Genomic DNA, 24,542 nt, shown 5'->3' with positions numbered 1-24,542 from the left:
ACTCACAGAACCAGCTACCTCCGTTTTCCTCCAAGCATTACGCTTCACTTCACTTCATCTCATCTCACACAAAGTATTACACTTTCATCGGGGTTGCATTGTTTAATTATCAAAACCGTATCCCACATACAATAGTCCCAAGTAAATGTTGGGCAGGAGTTGTTCAGACAGGTACCAGCCATTTCCCTCTATTTTGATCAGCTTGTGACACACAAACAGTTTGGACTCAGGTTCTACGGTTTGGTTTATTCTTTTACAGACATTTTCATTGTAAAACTGTTCGAAGACTTCATCATAGTACAGTCAAGCTGGGAAGGATAGAAAATTGTACTTCATTGCATTGAAATCTGCTACCTTGCCCTTTGATAAGAAAAAACAAAAAAGGTGATGGAAGACACCAGAAAAATATCATTTAGCAAAAAAAAGCCCTACTGGCCAGTTTTTGCAAGCTTTTATATCCCTGATCCAAAGCTGCACCACATGGCCTTTTAAGGTGATGGTGGGTACCGTTAGGAAGTCGTCTAAGCTCAGAATTCCTCCTCGGCGTTCCGACTCCTGGAGGACTTGAGCTGTTGGAGACGCGCGACGCACTCGTCCACGCTGCGCTCACCGTGGACTTTGTTGTCTCTGGTGCGCACGTTCACCGTGTTGCTCGTCTTCTCCTTCTCTCCCACCACTTTTCCGGATTAACAATTCAGAAGACAACAGCAAAGAATAAGAGAGGGGACAAAAAAGAGAAACAAATCAATACTGGGATGGGACAGCGAAGCAGAGATAAGGGGAACAATCGACAGGCGGGAGGTAAAGACGTGTCGCCACTGACCCAGGATGAAGTTGTACTGGGCCAACTGTGCGTTTCTGATCTTTTTGTTCAGAGTGCAGCCGGGGTCCAGATCCACGTCAGCCATGAAGCCGCCGCTGTGGAAATCTTGTCTTACCTGCAACATTAACCACAGAACATGTCCTTAATTATTTTCCATCTACTGCACCGTATCCATTTCAAATGCATCACATTTTGAACAATCTTAAATTTGTTGCAACAACCACCAACAATCTCAAACTAAACAACCAAACAGCTGCATTTTCCAGCAAGATTGTAAAACTTATTACAAAAGAGCTTTTATAAAAATGATGAAAAGCCTCCTTCACACCTGGTATGAACATGTGTGAAGTGATTCGCCCACAACTCCACAATCAACTCTCTAATGCCGTCTGATGACCCTTTGTGATTTGAGGTCTCTTCCTAATGTTTCTGCAAAATGTTAATTATGATCATTTTAAATGAGACAGAACTAATTTAAGCGGTTAAGACAGCTCTGAGTGCACCTCTGATGACCAGGATAAAGACTAAAGCGAGGCTTTAAATCTAGCTGCGTTTCAAATGATATACATCTTTCTGCATTTGCATGTTATAAAAAGGACCCTAAAAAAAAAAGAAACTCTTATGCAGGTGATGACAGTTGATTAGATGTTTCTGCAGCGTGACCCGGTATGGATTTACCATATAAATGGCTCAGAATATGGTCCAAATGATCAACTCTTAATGTATCAGAGTGTGTTCACATCTGCCAATGTGCCATTGCAGCTGTGAAGATGGGATTTTAAAACGGTAAAGGGTAAAAATGTCTCAAAACACTTTAAAGGATAGTGTTACGTGGCAGACCTGAGAGCAAATTGTCATTTGCTCCATCATTACAATGTCGCCACAGTCAGACTCAAGAAACTGAGTAACCAGCAGATCTGAGGGAATCACTATCCTGATCAAAGTTAAGTCAAGTCAACTTTATTTATAAAGCACTTTAAAAACACCAACATGGTCCAAAAGTGCTGGACAGGCAAATGGAAGACAAAACACCATAAAACACAAGGCACATAAATAAAACAATCATGATAAGTTAAGTGAATAAAAAGGATAGAATAGAAGATAAAATAATAAAATAATAAAATAAAGAATAAAAGGATAAAATAAACTCAACTGTCTTGCTAGGTGTTAAAAGCCAAGGAGAAAAGGAGGGTTTTGAGAAGAGATTTAAAAACAGACAGAGAGGAGGCCTGTTTGATTTGCTGAGGCAGGCTGTTCCAAAAAAGAAAAACATTGATCCACTAAGCACATTTTAGATGAATTAAGGAACTTGACTGTTGTTTTTCCCCCCTTTAAACACACTAATAAAAATCACTAATTTAAAGCCATCACAATGGAGTCGAGAGTAATTTAACAATTTCATGAAAACAAATCAGAAAAAAAAAAAAGAGTCAGCTTCAGAATCATGATAGCGTTAAATTAAAAGTCTTCCTAGCTCCTGTCTAGAGAATGTGTGCATGTACTGGTGTAGTTGGGTCAGTGCTTACTTTCTCAGCGTACTCCTCACAGGTCGGTCCCACGGGAACCACCATCACTTGACGAGGAGAAAGCCACAGAGGCCTAAAACAGAACAGAACACATCTGCGTTTAGGTGGTTTAGAGAACAACAGACCAACACACCGTACACTCAAAAAATGCTGGTGTTTCTTTACATTTCCAATAAATCTGGAAGTCATTACAACACTGCATTAACAACAAACATATGTCAGTAAAAATGGCTGCGCGTGACAAACTAACATTATGAAATGATTGTTTACAAACCATTTCCCTCCGTAGTTTTCAGTCAGAATAGCGATCATCCTCTCCACTGACCCCAGGATGGCTCTGTGGATGATCACCGGTCTCTTCTTGTCATCGCCATCATGGCTACAAAATCATTTTAGAAAAAAGGACAGAGTGAGAAGAAATAAGAAAAAAAGAAAAAAATAGAAGCACAATATCTTGGAAAAGAGGGCTTGTTAAAACTTACACCAGCTTGTGCACAGTTTTAAAACTCTTAAAGCCCATGAGGGAACTAGAAAAGTTTTCAGACTGGGGCAGGTTGATATTTCAAAATAATTTTTTATATCCTTTTTTATGACTTTCATGCAAAGGATGCTGAAATCACAACAACTGCAAAATACAACTCCTCTCAAACAGCACCGGCTGCAATAAATACACGCCTTAAGTCATAACGATAAAATAAGCTGCAGCTCTCGTGGAGCTGCTTTCGTGTGAGCTCAATTCAAAAAAGTAACAGCAGCTGTAATGACAACAGGATGTAGATATTACTCCAGTGGTGTGGGAATTAGTTAGTTGTGCAGTAACAGCAGTAAGCTGTAAGCACCTGATTATAGATGAATCACATGGTCACCAATAAAATCTACTAGTAATTAATAATCCTGGTGGGAACAGGGGATTACATTAAATTGGTGATATAAAAGTAGAACTCCCTGGTGATTAATTGCTAACTGGAAGAAAATTATTTTTTTAATCAATCAATAATGGCAGCTCAAATCAATGGCAATTATCCCTCAAATCCCACTCAGTTCATGTCAATTTCTTACACTACAAAAATTATTAGTTCCTACTGTTAACTATATTTTAATTAGGGCTTTTGTAAAGGAAAGAGGAGAAAAAAAAAGACAGAAAAACCAAACAAAAAGCTTATTTTAAGTCAAGCACCATCCATAAGGATGTCTTTTGGACACATGACCAGAACTGCTTCTAGGTCTTCAATATCACAAATTAATCCAGGATCCCATAACATGGAAACAGCAGAAAACCATTCACCTGACGAAGCTGAGATTAAAGCGGATGGGCAGCTGGAAGTCGAGCTGTATCGTGGCACACTGATGGTATCGACCAATGGCATCTTTGATCTGAATGTCAATCTGGACACAAAGAGACACATGATCAGTGGCCTCGTTGCTGCTGATTCCCAGTCAAACGTCCTCGGGGCTGCAGAGCGCGGCTCACCTTGGGTCCGTAGAAAGCTCCGTCGCCCGGGTTCAGAACCCATTTCTCTCCAAACTCGTTCAAGCTGTTCTCCAGTTGCTGTTTGAAGAAAAAAGAAAAACAGTTGTTGGTTTGTTACCACATGAATGGATGAGCGTCATGAGGTTAATGGTGAAGTTAACCACAGCCGTATAATCGGCCTCGACCTTTACAACATATGGAACCAATTTCAGAGCCAAGAAATGTTAATGCCTCAATAATATTTTATGGTTGTTTGTAATAATTAATGAGGTGAGTGAAGCAGGAAGCCATCGCTAGTGCAGCCGCCATGCCATCACCTGTGTGTGCAAACCCCCAACACAAACATGTTGGTTATGCTGGAATTATCCAATATCTGCTGCGACCATTTGATTGATAGACGATAGAAATTAATGTCAAAAAATGTTAGTAATGTTTTATGGAAAAAGTTAAATGAAACTGAGACGCAGGGAACAAGACTAGGCCTGTGTTGAAAAAAATGGATTTCCCAATTCTAAATCGATTCTCATATTAATTCCTAAACATCGATTCATATCTCTAAAGATCTTTTTTTTTTCTTTTATTTATTTATGTATTTTTTTTCATCATTACATTACAACTTTTGGTTATTTTTTTGTTTATCCCCAAAAAAATAATGTTTTGTTGGACACGAGAATAACTGGTGCCATTTTTTTACCTTTAAATATGTTTAAAGGTATGAAAACATTAAAGTGTTAGGTTATAATTGCATAAATTGTCTATATTTCATTACTTTATATACTGTTTTGGGGTTACATTTGCAAAAAATGCTCAAAACCTAATGCTCAAAAATTAAAAACCAAAATAGACCAAAAATGGAACAAATAAAAACGGAATGTGGGAAAAAATAAAACCGATTTCATCCGTCTGTGTTTGCTGCCCTGGATCTGTTTGGTAATTCTGACCCACATGATGTTTCTGTTTGCAGTTCTATCAGCATTCTGGGAGCTGATTGGTCCTTACAGCATCATTAGCTGCAATACTTGCTGTTTAATCTCAATATAATACTAGTAGTAATATTTTGCATAACTATTGTCATATAATTCATGCAACAGCTCAAAAAACAGTTTTAATAACACTAACCCAAATCAATATCGGAATCGAATCGAATCTTGATAATCGATTCTGAATCTTAAGAATCGGAATCGAATCAATTCTTGACATTTGAATTGATCCCCAGCCCTAAACAAGACTGAACCAACAAAAACTAGAAACCAGGACTAGAATAAAAATGAACTTCTTCAAGGCTCACGAAACCCCATAAAGCGACAAACAACATCTTTAGGCACTTTTGTCACCTGTTTCAAGAATGAAAGCTGCTTTAGTTTCAACCAAAGCTGATTAATCACCTATAATTGAATGTGAGAAAGTTGTTTTTGTAAGCAGAAAACATGCAGCAGAGCATTAAAATTGCAGAGTATTTTGACAGAAGCCAACAGCACATTAAGATGACAATCCCAGCATCAGAGAAAGGGAAAACGGGAAGAAAAAAAAAAAGAGAAAATAATTCACTGGAGTGGAGACAGGAAGAGACAAAAAAATCCATCAACTTATTATGTCAGACGCGAGTTTGCAAAAGAGGAAAACAAAACAAGCCTCTTTGTAGCCGAAAACAAGTGACAATTTTCACAGCAAAATTGTCACACTGGTGAAATAACTGATATTTATCTTGTGAAATAACTCCAAAGTCTGATTCAGTGGAAAATAAGCACCATAGGAAAAAAGAATTAAAACTAACAAAAACAAACTCCCGCCCTAATACAAAATTCAAGTCATGCCCTGTGTCTGAAAACAAACACCCTGTCATCCATGTGGAGCCGCCAGTTAGGACTTGCCAGAATAACAACTTGTATGTCTTTGATACACGAGTGCTGTTGACATTCTCACTAAAACGCACGCAACACCTTTATCAACTGTCATGTTATAGTGATTCTACTAAATCATCTTTCAGCCTTCAAGCTGTCCCGGGATGGATTCGTCAGCGAATCCTCAAAGCAGCAGTCAATCAACCGTCATCACCGTTTAGTTCAACTCATTGTCTTGTTATCGTTTGTTCATGTTTAATTTAAAAATAAGCGGTGGAAATGAGAGCAGTGGGAAAAAAAAAAGAAAAGAGATGGTTTTCAGACAACACATGCAGATAGCAAGTGTGGCACAAATATGAGTGGGAGGAAATCTCTGGAGAAGGAAAAGCTTTTATTCTTCAGACCTGATGGCAGGTTGACAGGAAGAAAAAAAATAAAACTCATTAAAACATAAATTTTCTCTGGATCTATAAATCTCACACTTCAATTTGCTGTATGTGGAGTGCTGCTCGAGTTGCCATCGAGATTATATCGCCTCAGCATCTTAATTCCCCGAGGAAGACCCTCTGTGTGCGGTGTTCATATTTTCTGATATAAAGGAGGACAACACAGAACCCTCCAATTACCTTTTCTGCTTGTTCCCAGATCTCCGGCTCTCCCAGAAACTTCTCTGGTCTGGTGGAAAGGTTGAGTTTAAAAGTGAAGCCGAACACGTCGTACACGGTCCGCAGGAAGTCCAGGCAGCCTTTGATCTCCTCCTCAATCTAAGATCGATAACAGAAGCATTATCATAATATGTTTGCGTGTGCACTTCCATCACATCCATCCATCCTTTCAAACAGCAGCTGGCATGTGTAAGATAGATGGCAATGATTAGGGGCAAATAGATCGTTTTCCAATTCTGTGAAGATGTATCACTCAGGTGTCACAGATAACAAGCTTAATGGCGACTATTAGAAAGTATTATCTCGTCTGAAACATATTTTCAGTTTGATTTTGTTAATCGCCAGAGACGGACTATAAGCAGCTGCTGCGATGAATGAAAGAATGAAGAAGAAAAAAATGAACACATTTTTGTATATCAAAGAATCCATCAATCCAATCCAGTGCCATCACTAATGAGGGAAGAGAAAAATCAACCAGTGAGGAAAAAAAACCTCCAAATTACTGTTTGAACTCGCTGATAAAAATCAGTTCAGCTTTCCAGTCTCTTTTTTGTATGCACTGATAATGTTAGAACTGTTCTCGGCTCAAAAAACAGCCCCCTGTGGCGTTTTAACCTGCTAATCATAACAGCATTCAAGATTACTAATATATCCTAGAAAGACAGGGATGTACTGAGAACCTTCAAACCTCAACTTCTTGCTAATTGTTTTTTCTCATTTCTGGTTGCTTTTTCTAAAATCTCCACTTGCTGGAGCCATGCACCCAGCTAGGAGGTCACATCTCCGAGCCCCCCCAATTATCACGGGGATCTCTCTTTGCACATCCTTCCCATTTCCACCTTCAACTCTTGGTATTTCTCCAGTTTCTTGTGGTCCTCGTTCTTGCCATCGCCACATCAATCACTACTGCTCTCTTCTGGAGTTTGTCGACCACCACCATGTCCAGTTGGTTAGCCATCACTAGTGTATCCATCCTTGCTCTTCCATCCTACTTCCACTCGTATCTCCCATGTTGACTCGGCATAGATGTTCCTGTAAACTAATTCAGCTACTTGTCTTTGGCATTGCATGTATGCTTCGTCTACAAGTATCTTCCACCCTGCCATTATGTGCTGCATTGTCTCCAGGGGGATCTTTGGACAGTCTCAAGCTGGGGTCTTTTCTGCCAGATTCCAGCTCATCAGGTACTGGGAGTTGGTGGCTTTTCTCAGGCAGTTGCTTCTTCGCTGCACCTTTCAGGAGTTTGTATCGCTGGCTTAGCTCTCTCCAAGCAGCCTGGACAGTGGTGTCGAACCTTTTCAGCCATGGAGGTCTCTGCTAATTGCCTGTGGTGTTAACCGTGTAGCCAAACCACTGCTGCTGCTGTTAAAGGGGACCTATTATGGCATCTAATACCTATTTTAAACAGGCCTTGGATGTCTTAAAAACAACCTCTTGATAGTTTTTGCTAAATAAATTAGAAATTCAGCCTCTGAGCCATGTCTTTATCTTCCCATTCTCTAACTTCATTATCTATGCAGGATTCTGAGTGGGCGGGGCTATGATAATGAGGCTCTGTGCTGATTGGCTGCCTGAATGACGCGATACACCGCTACGAAAAAATGGCGGAAGCTCCGGCCGGCGGAGTTAGTTGTGGGCGTGGTTTCACGCATCGGAGGCCAACCTACAGTATGTAAATCGCTCCCGTCATTACGTAACAAAAGGGAGCAGAATCTTATTGGCTCGTAGATCCACATGACACTGGACGGCTCATCTGGGCGGCTGTACAGACTCTGCAGAATTTGGTTGCTTTCCTCCTTCTCTGAGTTGGCAGGCTGAGGGGAGACCACTTTATATATGTTAAAGCAAGAAAAAAACCTGTTTTTCATAATAGGTCCCCTTTAATAGCACCGTATTCACATCTGCCAGAGTAGTTTCAGAAGATACTTCTCCAAGCCTCGGTACGGGATCACTGAGGCTCAAAATCAGTCATGATCTTGCTCCTCAGGTCAGATGCCCTTGTGTTCAAGTAGTCAGGGCATGTTGCTGGGGTTGGCACCCGTTCTTCAAGGGTGGGGGTGATAATGATACATCCGTCTGACCTGTTGTCCTGGCTTCCCCTTGTATTATTTTCGTTGTACTCCACCAATCTCTAGTTTTACTTTCAAGTTTTACTTCCACACTGAAACATGAGCCACCAGGTGTTTCTTGGTTAGCCTAAATGTGGGGTTTTGAAGTATTTAAAAGATACCAGATCCTCTACATAAACCCTCTCTCACTGGGGTTGCTTACATAGCAGCATTCCAAAGATCCAATATTATCCCCGAGTCCATGTGTGTCTTGTTGGGGAACAATGCCCCTGTGCCACCCAGTCAGTCAATATATTGGTTTTCCTTATCATAATACATCTGCTTTATCCACAGTGTATGAACCAACAGTTCAGCAAGGGAGATGCAAGCATGCATTTCAAGATGAACTGATTAGATTTCTTGTAATTTTCCACCATGAACAGAAACTGCCTTGAGCAATGTCACTCAAGGCAATTTATCAGGCGTAAAGATTTTTATATGACACGAATCCAGTATTTAATTCCGAGTTGTAAGCAGACTTTGATATTTGAGGTCCTTCAGGCAACAGTTTTTAAATGAAAAGTGTGTGTCATGTGAATGTTATTCACCTGGTCCATGGAGCAGAATATATGTGCATCATCTTGCTGGAAGCGGCGGACTCGAGTGAGCCCGGTCAGAGCTCCTGACAGCTCGTTCCTGTGCAGCACGCCGAAGTCGGCCATGCGGATGGGCAGCTCTCTCCAGGAGCGGGGCCGGTGATCAAACATCAGACTGGTGCCAAGCAGATAAATAAGCAAAATGTGTAAATAAAACTGTCAACATCAAGCCGGAGTTACCAGAATGTCCTGAAAAACTGCTTGACTGATTCAGCGATACTGTGAAAAGCTGAGATAATCACTACAACAGAAGCTCAATTTTGATTCTGCTGTGATATCCAGGAGAGAATAAACAGGTTTTAAACAGTACAAGGACATGAAGGAACTACAGATTGGAACCGCGTACTGCAATGCAGCATTCAGATGTAAACTGAACTGGGTCATTATATGAGTGAAAACAATGCGAGAGCGTCAGACTACTGCAAGCTGAGCTCAATTGGTTGACAAACTACTGGAGCATTAAATTATGCAGCTGGATCTCAACAACTGATAACAGGACTGAGTGTAAAATCTAATAAAGCTACATGGAATATGGTGTGTAACTCCCCCCCCACCCCACACACTTAAACATTCAGAATCATGGCAGTGCTGGAGTAATTTAATGCATGAAAAACAAACAAACAAGCATAAAAACCTTTTAATGCTGGAGTAATTAGGCCATATAAAGTTTGACATTCCTTTTTTTTTTTTGAAGAAGGCTTGCGCCGAAACGCGTGGGTCTCTGCTCCCATGTTATAAAACTTATTAGCCATGTTTCAATAAAGGCTTTTTAATATTTTTTCCACAAGAAGAGTGCCTTGGACTCCCTTTTTTGACAAGATATTGTTTTTTTTCCCCCAACACCAAAGAGCACCTTCAAGATTTTTTCTGAACAATTCCCTGAGCACTTCGGATTTTCTCTTCACTTGATTCCTTTTTTTTTTCTTTTCTTTCCCTTCCCTTCTCCAACCCCCCCATATAAATGCTGAACCCTCACCAGTGCCCAGGGCAGTTCATGGGTTTGAGAGCGAAGATCTCCTTCTCGACTTCGAAGGAGAACATGTTGTCACTGTAATGCTGCCAGTGTCCGGAGGTCAGCCACAGTTTGCTGTTGTAGATGTTGGGAGTCACGACCTCCTGGAAGCCCCTCTTCCTGTACTCACTCTGCAACAGACAGGGCAAAGTGGTTACCTTTTAACACATAAAAAACTAAAACAGCAGCACAATTACAACTGAACAGGTTCCACTGGGGAATTGTTGACAGCAGCAGACGTAAACCCTGCAAAGTAGAGATTTTAAAAGCAAATATCATCCAAGAATGTTTTTCGTTGCTGCACCCTTACATCTGCGTCTGTTTAGAAAGCATTTAAAAGAAATCAGGAGTGATATTTTGCAGTGCTTTAACCCATCAAAACCTCAAGGGGATGTACAGTCATATGTTGCTCTACACTGAGAATCAAGTTGTTAATGCATGTTGGATTATCCTGTTTCGTTAAACAAATGAATGAAAGAGTAAATTTTCTTTAAATATTACCAGTATTTGAGCGTGTGGGTTTTGTAGCCTGCACAGACCATTTAAAGAAAAAACAACCTTCATTTGTCACAACATTAATATGAAATTGCTTCCAATGACTTTTCCATTATGGCTGCACATATTGAATATCGACATCTGAAAACCAATTTGACCATCTGTATCGTGGTGGAAGACAGCTTCTCCTTAATGCGGTCAAATGTCTGGCTTCCATGTTTCAATTTACTCCAGATGTGCCCAGTTTACCAAACATAAGCTATTTAAAGATTCTCGGATTGTTGTACAAAAGGTTAACATCACAATAAGCAATCTTTTTCCATTGCCAGGTCAGAAGTGTGCACGATTCAGACAAGTCAGTACATATTTACATCTCAACCGACCTGGGAGGCAAAGGAATGATGGTAAAATCATTTAACTGTGCAAATATAAGAATATTTTTCATTTGTTTCATCTTTGAAACTTCAACATATCATGAGAGCCATCCTAATGAAACATAATCAAAACCTTTGCTTCTATCAGTTCCAAGTTTTTCAGATCAAAGCATTAGTGGGTTTTTTGGTTAATTTTCAAATCCATTTCAGACTAAACACCACTTATCTAAACTCAAGCTTTTCTTATGCCAACTGCAGTAGAAAGTGAAGGAGGATGTGTGTAAGTGCATAATGTACTAGTGAGAGAAAGAGGATCTACCACAGAGCTTTTCTCATTAAAACAACAGAGTATTGGGACAATTGCTTCGCTCAGGCTTTTCACCCAGGAGGAAAAAAGGTGAATTTAGAAGTCTTTATACCAGAATCCTGTCCGAGTGAGCAGCAGCACAAAGACTATTACTTTAATAGCCTATTACTCAATCATCAAAACCAAAAAGATCTTTCAAATCCCCCTGTGTCACTACACATTTCGCACAGCCACACATTTCTGCTGAGCATAAGACGAGTAACCATCCGTAAATCTCACGTTCAAAACAGGCCAAAGGCCGAATCCATAACTGAGCTGGCTCATGCAGGTTTTGTGTAATATTGCAAAGAAAGTAGCATCATGTAATGAACCCATGTATGATTGCTGGGGCCACAACATGAACACAAGCTCAATAAATAAAACATGCTGCTTAACAACATGATGCATAAACTCTGTATGGAAATTACAGTGATGGATCTGCAGCACATAAGCCGGCAGCTTTCTGAGGCAGGAGTCAGCTAATCGATCTGCAGTAGGGAATCAAATGCAGCAAATGAAGGAGGAGCTGCTATTTTTTAGGTTAATGGGTTATATTTAATTGTTAAAAAAAAAAAAATCTCCAGTGAATCCCAATTACACAAATGCAGTTTTTGTGTTAGTAGCGCCGCTCATCACATTTTCATCCATCCTGGTTGTTGCTTTTTATTTTAAAAAAAAATTAATTAATGCACATTAAGGAATATGGAATTTCCTAATGTGTAGCCTTTATCTCCTCAAGAGTAAAAATATGGCCATTGCTCGCTGATATGGAGCAGTAACAATGTACCCAGTTGAAACCAATGTCTAGAAACATCTATTTTGCCCTTTTATACGACCGAGGCCGAGGTTTTTCTTTGGACCCTTCCCCTGAAAGTGTTGTTGCTGGTTTGAGAACCCCCTCTTTCCTTTTTTCTTTGTGAATCACTGCACAGCCTTGTTTATGCTCCAAACCAGGAAAAGGAAGCAGCTCAACCGTTACATCAAGAAGCAGAGCAAAAATATTAATAATTTTTCATGTGATACGCATAACTAATAAATGTTGTGGTAGTGAATACACAATTTACAGAAATACCAAAGAACACTTTAATTGTAAACAAAGACATAAAGAGTATAGATTTGATTTATCGGCTGTCTGCATGGGAAGAAAATAGGGGATTGTTTTACATGTCTGCAAATTGTGTAATTCCAAAGCATTTATTAGTAATGTTATTAATAATACAGCCGTGTTGGGTTGAAAGAGGATGCAAGACGTGTTCCCAAGATTTTAATTCGGAAGTAACTTCTAGTGGAAAAAGTTAGTCTGAAGCTCTGGATTATGTTTTAATTGGATGACTAAATGTACAAATATTTTGGTTTTATTATCCTGAGGTCTTCCTGCAAAACTGAACTTTCTCCCTTTCAGCCTCCACCTTTTTCTTGCATCTTAAAGCTCAAAGCCTGGAGACAGATCAAAGTAATTATTCACTGAAGGCCCCACGACTAACTCACTCTGATGAACTCAATCAGCGTGTTGTAGATGAAAGCTCCCTTCGGCAGGAAGAAGCAGCTCCCCGGACTCAGTTCATGAAAGAAGAACAGGTCCTGCTCCTGAAACAAATATAAAAAAAATGTTTTAGTGTGATGGCAAATTAAAATGGGTAACTCCATGGTCAAACAGGTTTAATTACAGCGTGTGCATGTTTTCATTTATGTGCTCAACTTGTTTTTCAACAAATGTAATTAGACTTGAGTAAAAGGCTACAATAGCACACGCCCTGAACCATAAATCCCCTATTACAGCACATTACAAATGGCTCTGCAAGGAATGAACACTGTAAATAACAATAAGGCCATGTAAATGTTGTTTTACCAGTAATTGTTAGAATTAGAAAAGTTTAGAAATATACCCAATAATGCATCAAACACAAGGCCATCTCTACATGTATCTCATATTTATTTTACGTGCAACTCAGTGAATACCAGCCTGCCATAAATACCCTTACTTTATCATGCTAAAGTCTGCAGGAGGCCATTTTAAACTCCTCTGCTTAGTGAAAATGCAGTTACATTTCAGTCCATACCCGTCCCAGTTTGCGATGATCCCTGTTCTTGGCCTCCTCTTGAAACTTCTCCCATTCTTTGAGCATCTTGGGGTCGGGAAAGGAGATTCCGTAGATCCTCTGGAGGGTTTCCATGTCTGCTTTCCCCTCCCAGTAAGTAGAAGAGTTCTATCAAATCACAGAGGAAGAATATTACCTTTCACTGTTGTGGAGGATCCATCAAATCCCCCGAGAATAAAAAGACACGGCAACAGCGCCTCATTTCTCGTGAATTTCACAGCTGCTAATAATAAGAATTACCTTGTGAACCTTGAGTGCCTTGATCTTTCCAGTGTGTCTGACATGAGGCCCACGACACAAGTCAATTAATGGACCACATCTGAAAAGCAGAATATTTAGGAGGTTATTTTGCTTTTTTATTAAAAGCAAGAAGAAAAAAAACCCACTATGTATAATGTATATTCTCTCTTTCCACTAAACTGTGTTTTGAGTGCAACTCAATGAAAAAGAAGATCTCGACTTTATAGCAGATGGACAAAAACATCTTTCATCCTAAAAATGCCCGACTAATTCTATAAATAGCTTCCGGCTGATCCAAAATGCAGCAGCGCGAATGCTGACAGGAATCAGCAAGAGAGACCGCGTCTCTCCTGTGTTCGCCCCCTCCACTCGCTCCCCGCAACACTCAGAATCCAATAAAAAATTCTGTTACCTGCGTATAAAGTCGTTCACGCTCAAGCTCCACGTTATCTACAGGACCTGATTATGCCTCACGCTCTCAAAGAGCAGGTTGGCTTGTAGTTCCTAGGATACGCCAAATTAGATTTGGAGGACGGGCCTTCTGCAATCAGACACCATTACTATGGAAGCAGGTACCAGGTTGGGTTAAGGAGGCTGACACCACCTTCACCTTTAAGAACAGGCTTAAACCCTTTCTGTTTAGTAAAGACTGAAGACTTAAGTGTGTAAGGGCCTAGAAAAAGCTCGTCTCTAACATAGCTCCGTCATAGATATGCTGCTCTAGGCCTACGCTGCAGGGGGACTCCAAAATGATCCGCTGAGCGGTGCCCTTCCCCATTTTTTCTCCTCTTCTTCAGGTCAAGCCACGATTATTAATTAAAGGAGACCTATTATGGCATCTAATACCTATTTTGAAGAGGCCTTGGATGTCTTAAAAACAAGCTTTTGATTGTTTTTGCTAAATAAATTAGAATTTCAGCCTCTGAGCCATGTCTTTATCTTCCCACTCTCTATGCAGGATTGAGTGGGCGGGGCTATGATAATGAGGCTCTGTGCTGATTGGCTGCCTGAATGACGCGATACACCGCTACGAAAAAATGGCGGAAGCTCCGGCCGCCGGAGTTAGTTGTGGGCGGGTTTTCACGCATCGGAGGCCAACCGATGTAAATCGCGCCCGTCGTAACGTAACGACGGGAGCAGAATCTGAACGGCTCATAGAAGCCACATGACACTGGACGGCTCATCCGAGCGGCTGTACAGACACTGCAGAATCTGGTTTCTTTCCTTCTCTGAGTTGCCAGGCTGAGGGGAGACCACTTTATATATGTTAAAGCAAGAAAAAAACCTGTTTTTCATAATGAGTCCCCTTTAAGTATTTGGTTAGTATAACTGCGCTTTATTGTTTATAGTTTATTGTGCTGATCCGCCCCCTCCTTTTCTCTTCTGGGTATGTTTACAGGCCAGAGCTTCCAGAGCTTCATGCTGACCTGCAGTCCCCCCTCTGACCATCAAGTGTCTACACCCGTTTATACAGTTGTCTCTGTAGTCCACCAATGACCAGGTATCAGACGTGTGTTCATAGAGCTATCAGATCTCCAGCTAAAGTCTAATTACTACTAATATATTCTGTCTTATCTAATATTGATGATATATCTCTTCCTCTTTTCTTCCTGTACCCTGCTTGTTTTTGGCAGGAGACACGGTCCAAGTCCTGCTCAAGGTTTCTTCCCTCCCTAAGGGGAGGTTGTTTTTTTTTTTTGTTTTGTTTTTTTGCTGTTCCTTCTTTAACATTTGCTTGTGGGTCTCTGACATTTGCGCCGAGACAATTTAGAGCTGTAATAGAGGCTATAAATAAAATGATTTGACTTGTTTACCCATTAGCTCAACAGCATAACATAATGTCCAGAGCCCGCTCGTGGACTTTTATTTAGAAAATTACCACAATTTACTATTCTGATGACTAATTTCCTACCAGTTTAACCTGCTGTGTGGAAATTAATGCGGTTCACTCGTGGTCGAGGGTCAAAATAGACTTTAAGCATGTTTTTATTGGAGCAGCACAGACGGTTGCTTCTGGGAAGCTGCTGAAGTGCTGCACGGCCGCTGCTGTGTGACCGCTCTCATTAACTAGACCGGTAGCGTTGCTGCTCTCACGTTGCATCCTGTCCAACCAAAGCAACCAATGCATCTGCATTTCACAGCCACAATGTGTGTAAATTTAGGTGAGGTGAACTGTAAAATAATTTTTATTATAATTTGATATAGATCTTTTGTTCATTGTTTTGGTTCAAATGTGGAGACAGGAGGAAGCCTTAAAGGAGCATGAGGCTCCTTTTAAGAAATGAGACTATATAGCGCCACCCTTCACCGCGACGGCCGTCGGGGGTACTGCAGCCAACAGTGAAGCCGGCACGGGAGAACGGGGAGAACGTGCATGCAGCGTCATGTGACGTCACATCCGCAGCCCAGCGCGGGAAATTTGGGCCCGAATTGCAGCACATTTTGCAGCACACAGCCTGTTCAAGGCAACGGAGAGATACACTAGAGGGCTCATTCTTTTTGGTTTGGAACGCTTCATCTGACATTATTACTAGAAAACTTAAAACGTATACGAATTTTTTTCATAAATTCTGCCTCAATCCTGCCTCAAGCTCCTTTAAAAAAAAAAGAAAAATCTGTCAAGTTGTTAATGAGAAACAGGGGTGGGATTAAATAAGTTTTCTTCTTCCCACTCCCTTTCGAGTGTTAACGAGTTAATTTGTATTTTGAACCTGCACCTGATATTATTTTTTTATTTGTTTAATTTTATGTTGCACGCAGGTCACTTATGTTATGCTGTATTGCTCGAAATAAAAAATATGAATGAATGAATGAATGAATGAATGAATGCTTAAGAAAAACAGAAGACTTCCACCAAGCCCTTGTATACTGCGCTCCCAGACTCACCTGTAAACGGTGGTGGTGGGAGTGGTGACTTTCTCGTTCAGAATGCGGCACTTGAACTTGTTGTACTGTAAAAAAAAACAAAAAAAAAACCAGAACATTTTTGTTCAGTATGCGCATATATCATTTAATTTATGTTACGTCTGTATGTGTGTTAGTGTTTAAATATACCTTAAACATTTCCAGTAAAGTTTCCTTCTTTATCTCCAACCTCTCAAATGGCTGTTTCTCCTTGATGATTTTCTTGCACAGGGTTTCCAGACCAGGGAAGTCATTGCTCGATACCCCCCTGTCCATACGTCAAGAAATAAACAGAACAGCAACACTATCGTCAACAGGGCTTTCAGAAATGTTTATTAATGAGCACATTGTCTCCAGCACTTAATATAGTCTGCAACAGCTTCCAAAGGGCGTCATGGATGTGACCTGATATTTAACAGTGTAAACAGACCTTTTGTCCACCAGGAAACTGATGACCTCTGCCAAGGATGGACAAATATTTTAAATCCTTGGCTTTAGGGCTTAAGCAATGTCAGAATATCCTTGTGGAAAAAAAGTCTGTAAGAATGCCATTAGCATAAAATGACTTCATTAGGGAGGTTGTAGAATTAATTAGACAGCACCGCTCAAGTTCTCCGGCAGCCTAAAGCAGACAGAAAAGCATTTGGTGCACAGAAAGGTCATGTGAAGAGAGTTGTTTATGAGGAAATTGGGTTGCAATATCAAAGCTAAACTAATCACCAAGTCTGCTGTCTGATGCAATTTGCTCTTAGTAAATCAATCATGTGAGCGTATACGAAAAGGAAATGATTTCAAATTCACATCCAAGTAAAATCCAGACAAAACAGCATTAGTTCTGTTAGGATCTACTTCTCTTGTTTGGTTTAAGCCCCAAAACTCAGGGAAGCTGTTAAGACAGCTGTAACGCCCTCACGTAAACACAGAAAAGAATAAACGCTGAATCCTGTCTAACAGAAACAAACCTGAACCCAAAACCCGTGTGACTCACTCGGTGTTGTCCAGGAACATATCGTAGTAGAAGCCGTTCTCAATCGGGGGGCCGTAGCAGAGGCAGCCGCCGTACACTCTCTCCATGGCTTCACCCAGGATGTGAGCGCTGGAGTGCCAGTACACCTATAAATTATATATATAAAAAAGAAAGTACCCTCCAGATAGAAACGCAGCAGTAGTCATGCAACATATGCTTGTATCTGTTTTTCATGCCTGAAGCGACAGGAGCCAGGGGCTTGACATTCAGAGCTGCTGCCAAACTTGCAGGTAAAGTCAATAATCTCAAATAAAAGTTTAACTTCTGAATATTTTTTTTTACTTTATTCAAAAGCTGGACAAAAAATTTTTTCTTGGATTTCTTAAATCTTAGAAAAAAAGAAAATTAGAAAATAAATCTGACTTTTAGAATCTGTTTTCAAACAATCTTCAGGATTTTTATTGCACAACAACATGGTTACACATCTATTTTCACACTTGCCCCGGGGCCCTGAGTTTTTCCCTGAGGGATGGCATGTGAGAAAGGAATATTCCCTCCGGACTTCTTGCAAAGATTGATAAACAAAAGGCAGGCATAAAGCAGCTCATCCAGCAAACGCAGAGTGCAGTTGACAAAACGGTGTTGTTACAGGATACTGTTTTGAACATGGTTGCGTCTCCTGTGTAATCTGGACCAATCACCACCTCCGTCACACTTCCTGCTAATAGGATGCATCTCCAGTACAAAATCCCAAGCGGCAAAGTGCAAGTGTGAACAGGAACCACAGAAAAAATGATTCTTGACAATATTGTCCACACATTCACTTTACTACGTTTTAGACTGTTTCCAATGCGAGCATTGGAAATATTCACCAATACTGCTGAAAACAAATAAAATATCTCAGAATTAGTCAGTATTTACTTGTATATCTGATATGTCATTTTTAGAAACGGCATCCCGATTCATCTTTGTTGCTCTAAACCCTAGCATAGGATGCTGCCTTGCAGCTTCCTGTTTTGAGTCAGCAGGTGGAGGAGCGGAGGCAGGTGATTTGTTGGCTCCAATGTCAGCGTCGTGTTTGCAGTACACTGATATTTCAGGCTGATAAAATCCAACCAGGAAAACTGTGACATGTTCAATATGGAAGGCTTTGGTTTCCAGAGCAGGCACAAATGCTGCTGAAATTAATATCAGCAAATGGGATTAAGCATTTAAGTGGCCGACGTACGAAAAAGTAAAATTTTAAGTCAAAGGGAAAAGGAGGGGGCTAACTGGGGTTTGCCTTCAGAAATGGGAGAAATTCCAAGGAAAGCCAGAGATCCGGGGAAATGAAAGACAAAACTGTAATTCATTGTCCTTACATGACCAGCTTCAGATGGTCACTAAAGATGATGAATCTCTCTGTGCTTAAACATTTTCAGCTATGTTACCAGGTTCCCTGGTGGGGGAACCTCTCCATAGTAAGAGAATGGCTGATCATATTTCATGTCAGCTGACATAAACAACATTTGGTCCCACAAAGTGTTTAAATGTGATAAATAAATTTTTTTTTTTACATATTTGTGGCTCCTAATCAGGGTCACAGAAGGACTGTCATCTACTGTTAATGGGGGAAAAAAAAGGGTATTGGAAAATGTCTACTATATTGGGAGAAAAGGAGGAGGGAAAGCAGACACGAGTCGCACCTTACACCATCATTTCTAATTCTCACATATCTTCAGAGATAATGTCATCATTTTAAATCAAATAAGCCCTTCTAAATGTCAAAGTAGGACTGGGATATAAATGTCTTTTAATAACAATAAAAATAAAAAACAAACAAAACAGAGTAATATTGTCATAGACTTATGTTAATGTCAAATTCAAAGTATTTTCTTTCCCGTCAGGCTTAAAAAAAGACACGAGGGCTGAGATGAACTTACAGCCTGAGCTTCCTCATCATCAAACTTGAGCAACTGAAGGCTGCAGTCGTCTTCCAAAGGTCTGTCCAGGTCCCACACGCTGTTGTTTACTTTGGCAATCACTGTGTTGTCGGCAAGGCCTTGACTGCAACAACAACAAAAAGAAACCATTAAAAATAATGCAAAAATCTGCAAATGGACAGAAAAGTAAGTACTCTTGTTCCATAACCCCTTTGTACCTTGATATTAGTCGCACAAGATGACTTCAGATTCATTTTCCAGTCAATTACAATAATTTTCCAAAGGATATAAAATATATTTGCCCTTCTGATGAGACAAAAAAAAAGACTTAACAACTGACAACTTTCTTCGGTCAATTGCAGATAATTGCAGATATTTTTCTGTTCGTAGAGTTTAAGGCCAAAGGTGATAGTCTGGACTTTCTGTCTCTCTTAGTAAAGTCCAATTTGTATAAAATAAAAGCATTTAAAGGATACAAACTTTAAAAGCTGAACATTCATATTTGTATACTTTGCATAATCTTGGCGTTTCTATTAGCTGGGGTTTGAGCCTGGATCAGTATGCTCATTTCTTAGTAAACTTCTGTATTATGAGGTTAGGAATAAAAATCAGATCTGCTGTATTCGTACTGGAGTTAGAAATGATTGTTCTTTTTAAATCCTATCTTAAAAGCAGGTTAAGTGATGTCTGGATGCATCAAGTCTGTTGACGGAACAAAGCGCTAGCTCATCCTGAAATATCTCTATAAATGGAGACTGTGCTTTTAAAGTTGTTGCTCTTGAACTTTAAAACTGTCTCCCGCTGAATGTTAGACCCGTAATCACTGTGGACACCTTTAAAAACTCAGGACCCATCTCTTTCAAATGGCTTCTTTTTTTTTCTTCTTGTTTTTATGCAATTGTTCTTTTTTTCCCCATTTAGTCATGATGGGACTGTATCTGGTCAGTTGTTTTTATATCAGATTATTTTTCTTCTTGTTTGTGTGTAGCACTCTGAAACAGCTTTTCTTAAAAAGTGCAATATAAATAAAAATGTACCCATTTACTTTCCAATGACCTTTTTAAGGGAAGTGCACAAAAAAGGCCAGGACTTTAAAGACATATGGGACATTGCAGGCATCTATTCTTATGGAGCTGCTGACATTTAAGAGGACTTTTATGTCTGAACACAACTGCAGCTCCTACTTTACGCTGGACTGTGCCGATAAAGACAACATTCTCAGACAATAACAAAGCAAAGTTTCACCTAGAGTTTCTTAAACTCTTCTTTTCTGGGCCAAAATATATTCTTGTCATCAATAAATAGTCAAAGTTTGACAGGTGTCATTTGTAATTTCGGTTTTCATAGGATGGGTGTCATGAAGCTTTTGAAAATAGTAACTGGTGACAGGCCGCATAAATAAACTTGACAGCTAATCTTTGGCAATTAAGTTCTACTTTCCAGCTTTTTCCTTTTGGGCTTTTTTAAAATGTTTTTATTTAACTATGGTAGACCAAAGGGGAATTTAAAAAATGATCGCACTGACCTGATTCCACATGCCACCTGGTACGGGGTGGTTTTCCAGGACTCCGCCTCCACCACTTTGCCGTCAGGCAGGGTCACCTTGATGGGTTTGCTGTTCTTTGCAGCTCGTTCTCCCATGAGTGCATCATGCTCAGCTTTCAGCTTTGTGTAAAAGGTGAGACGCTCCTCAATGTACTGAGGTGGCGGCGACAACTGGACAAAAAAAAAAAAAAAAAAATCTAAATAAGTAGTTGCACTTAAATGGACAGGCAGACTATCGTGGTTCCACTGCGTATAGCATTCGCCGAGCATAGTTACGCACAACTTATATTAGGGGTGTAACGGTACACGTATTTGTACCGAACCGCTTCGATACAAGGCTGCCGGTACGGTGCAGATATGTACCGATCCGATACAATGTTTAACAGTAGATAGTTAACAGGATAAGTAGATAAGACAAGAGCAGTGTGCTGACATTGTTCACCTGCAATCGGGCATGTTTTTGGCAATACGTCAAACAGCAGTGTCAACGCAGCTTACCTTTGGCATTTAAACAGGCTTTTGACGGTAATTCTCGGGCTAAAACTATGACTGATGCCATTGGTGTTTTTATAGCAGCGGATCTGTGACCACACCTAGTTGTTGAGAACACAGGTTTTAAACATGTTTTATATTTTGTTCAATTTGAAAAAATGTTATTTATTGGAGGACTTGGTAATGGATTGAAGCAGTATTCCTATTTTTTTTTTTTTTTTTAATGTTTCATTTTGATAAGAAAATGTATAAACCGTAGTTTGCAAAAGTTGAAAATTAAACGAAAAGTAATTTTTAAGTTGTGTTTTTATCCCCCTTACTGTACCAAAAATGAACCTAACCGTGACCTCAAAACGGAGGTACGTACCGAACCGTGATTTTTATGTACTCTTACACCCCTAGTATATACCATTTCTTGCAAAGAATTTGGTCTTCAGATCAAAAATTTTCAGAATTTGTATAGTCTATGCATTACAGATATATTGAGACAAATACGTTATTTAATGTTGTTTAGTACAGCATGAAAATATACACACAAAATAGTGTTTTTTTTTATGAAAAAGAACTACAGATGTAATTTATAGATGTTGCATAGATTTTGATTCAGGGACTGTGGAAGGAAATGTGAACAAAAGTAACCAATTTAGAACAAGAAAAATCCTGGATATACAGTAACGTATACAGTACACATGTGACTTTTGGGTTGGTAACTCACCTCGCTCTTGCCAGAAGAGTCTCCAGCAGCATTTTTAGTCTTTTTCTTCCCTCCATCTTTACCACTTTCGCTTCCCTTCTGTCAAAACATTAAACCATGAAGTTAGAAAAACTTCACCATAAAGAAAGGGGAAAGAAATGTGTGGTACGACACTTTGCAAACACTCTTTTGAAGCAGTTTTGAAAAGTACACATTCAAATCTCTCCACCACTTTAAAAACAGTTTATAGGAAATAAACCAGAGTTTCTGATTGGGCTTTAAATTGACAATACTTTGAACAAGATAGGTAGGTTCAGTTGGGTAAATAAACCCATTATGTGTTGTAACCTTTTTATGTTTTGTAAATGTATTCATATGTCTGTGCGATTACTATTCAGTTTCTTTCTTGTCTGTTTTTTTTTTTTTTTTTTGCTCATCTGGAATGAACTACTTCTACTTCTGCTCTAAAAGTATCTCACTGGTACACTTTACCCATGCCGATTTATAAACAACATTTTGGTGCTTAATGTAGCATCTTAAAAATGGCTTATTCCTGCACAAGACAGCCACCAGAATAATAAATATAAAACTATTATAAAACACAACAGAGATTGGCACAAGTCTCACTACCTGAAGCCTGATTTATGGTTCTGCGTTAAATCAACGCAGAGATACGGCGTAGATTACGCGGCGACGTGCACCGTACGGAATGCGTTGCCCCGTACCCTACGCCGTAGGCTCTGCGTCGGTGTAACGCGGAACCAAAAATCCGCCTTGAGCAGCACAGCTTCCACGTAATTGCGACGTGGCTTAAGGTTTGCTTCACAAAACAGACATGTTTCTTTTTCTTTTATTCCCTAAATGTAAGACTTTCTATTTTGATAAAGAAAACCATAAAATGACTCACACAAGCGATATAAGCGAAACATTAGCGGCGCGTTGCTAAATGTCAGCATGTGAACTGCAGGCTAGGCTAGCTGCCGGCTAGATTTAATTACTCTAATGTGACCCGTGCGGTTAATGAAGCATCACCTTTTTGCCCTCGTCCACTTGCAGTTCGCTCATTTTGTCCACGACAGCCTGTTCTGCCATAACAAGGCAAGTATTGGGCTACTTTTAGGGGTATTTGCAGTCTGATGTGGATGAACTGGTGACAGCAGCGCTGGGTGACGCTTGGTGATGACGTTACCCGGTCGTTCTGATGCAACCTCGCCTGGTGGGCGGGGCTTGTCCTCATAGTGGGCGGGGCTTATCAACTATGGAAATGTTTACCTGTGCTTCTTATCCAAGTACACCCAGTACTGGAGTTGAGGGGGGGTGAGAGGAGATGGCATCCCCCCTGAAATAAAAACAGTCAAAATCACCCCCCTGTAAAACTACCATCCCCCCTTTCCATCCCTTATGTCATTTCATCAATGAATGTGGTTTTACTGCTATTTCAACATTTAGAGTCATCACCAGAAAAATAACACCAGAAAAATGTGACAATTTTCACCTGTTTCAGGTAAATTTTCATTTGAAATAAATAGAAAAATCTGCCAGTGGGACAAGATTTATCTTCTTATTACAAGCAACAAAATCTTGTTCCACTGGCAGATTTTTCTACTTATTTCAAGTGAAAATCTACTTGAAACAGGTGAAAATTGTTGTTTTTTTCAGTGATGAGTCTGTGAGTCTTGAGATTTTTTTACTAAAATGAGACATTTTAACTAGAAATAAGACAAATATTCTTGTTAAGATTTTGAGTTTTTGCAGTGATCCATTTTACTTATCCTGTGAAGGACAGAGTCATATTGATAAGTTCAGAAAACAGTTTTTTATTTTTGTGTTTTGATGTATTTGATGTAAGCCCAGTGGATATTTAAAGCTTACAGAAGGCTGCATTTAACTGCTGCTATGTCATTCCTGCAGTATTTCTGCAGGTGTTTTGGTCACTGCTATTATTTGTAATATATTATATTATTTGTAATCAGCACAAATTATCTGTCCCCATATGATAAAATCCACCATCCCCCCTGATTTTTTTTTACAACTCGAGTACTGAGTATACCTAACCTTGATTTCTAATAATTCCAGTAGGTTTTTAAAAAAATAAATCACCAATGGTTAATTAGAAATAGGGAAAAACAATATTTGTTAGAAATGTGTAAGGAACTCATCCATCCATCTATTATCCATACCCGCTTCATCCTGTTCAGGGTTGCAGCAGTTTACATTTTCGCCATGTGGTCAGGTGTAGAATAATCAAGCTCTCTTAGCGCAAACCATTTTAATATTCTGGCCATCTGTAGGAGTCTTGGATTTGATTTAATTTTAAATCATAGTTTGTCTCAATCAGGCAGCTGCAGCTGATCCAGAACACAGAGTCCTTACAAACACCAGGAAACTGGACCACATTACACCGGTCATGAAATCACTACAC

The 24,542-nt window shown here is 39.8% G+C and overlaps 1 protein-coding gene across 1 annotated transcript; it reads right to left on the bottom strand.

Annotated features, from left to right (window-relative positions):
* Window positions 1–226: 226 nt before the first annotated feature.
* Window positions 227–23,299, bottom strand: tars1 (threonyl-tRNA synthetase 1). Its single transcript, XM_061729557.1, has 19 exons — window positions 23,153–23,299; window positions 22,142–22,219; window positions 20,915–21,105; window positions 19,390–19,513; window positions 17,489–17,613; window positions 16,651–16,768; window positions 16,483–16,547; window positions 13,597–13,675; window positions 13,318–13,464; window positions 12,746–12,844; window positions 10,007–10,173; window positions 8,983–9,145; window positions 6,288–6,425; window positions 3,821–3,898; window positions 3,635–3,735; window positions 2,624–2,728; window positions 2,350–2,422; window positions 824–938; window positions 227–676 (listed from the first exon to the last, which is right to left on the bottom strand). Exons 1-19 carry the CDS (start codon window positions 23,210–23,212, stop codon window positions 528–530), a joined length of 2,175 nt encoding a protein of 724 aa, XP_061585541.1. The 5' UTR covers window positions 23,213–23,299; the 3' UTR covers window positions 227–527.
* Window positions 23,300–24,542: the final 1,243 nt, after the last annotated feature.

Source organism: Cololabis saira, chromosome 9 (assembly GCF_033807715.1).
Source record: "Cololabis saira isolate AMF1-May2022 chromosome 9, fColSai1.1, whole genome shotgun sequence".
Classification (NCBI taxonomy): domain Eukaryota; kingdom Metazoa; phylum Chordata; class Actinopteri; order Beloniformes; family Belonidae; genus Cololabis; species Cololabis saira.
This window is presented reverse-complemented; position numbering and strand designations above follow the sequence as displayed.

What these genes read in the sequence shown, in the direction of transcription:
- tars1 (XM_061729557.1), bottom strand. Translation starts at nt 23,212, where the DNA reads ATGGCAGAACAGGCTGTCGTGGACAAAATGAGCGAACTGCAAGTGGAC. An exon ending in CGCTGATTGAGTTCATCAGA is followed by an intron (nt 10,174 to 12,745) that starts GTGAGTTAGTCG and finishes TGTCTGTTGCAG; the next exon opens with AGTGAGTACAGGAAGAGGGG. An exon ending in TCTGGGAACAAGCAGAAAAG is followed by an intron (nt 3,899 to 6,287) that starts GTAATTGGAGGG and finishes TTCTTCAAACAG; the next exon opens with CAACTGGAGAACAGCTTGAA.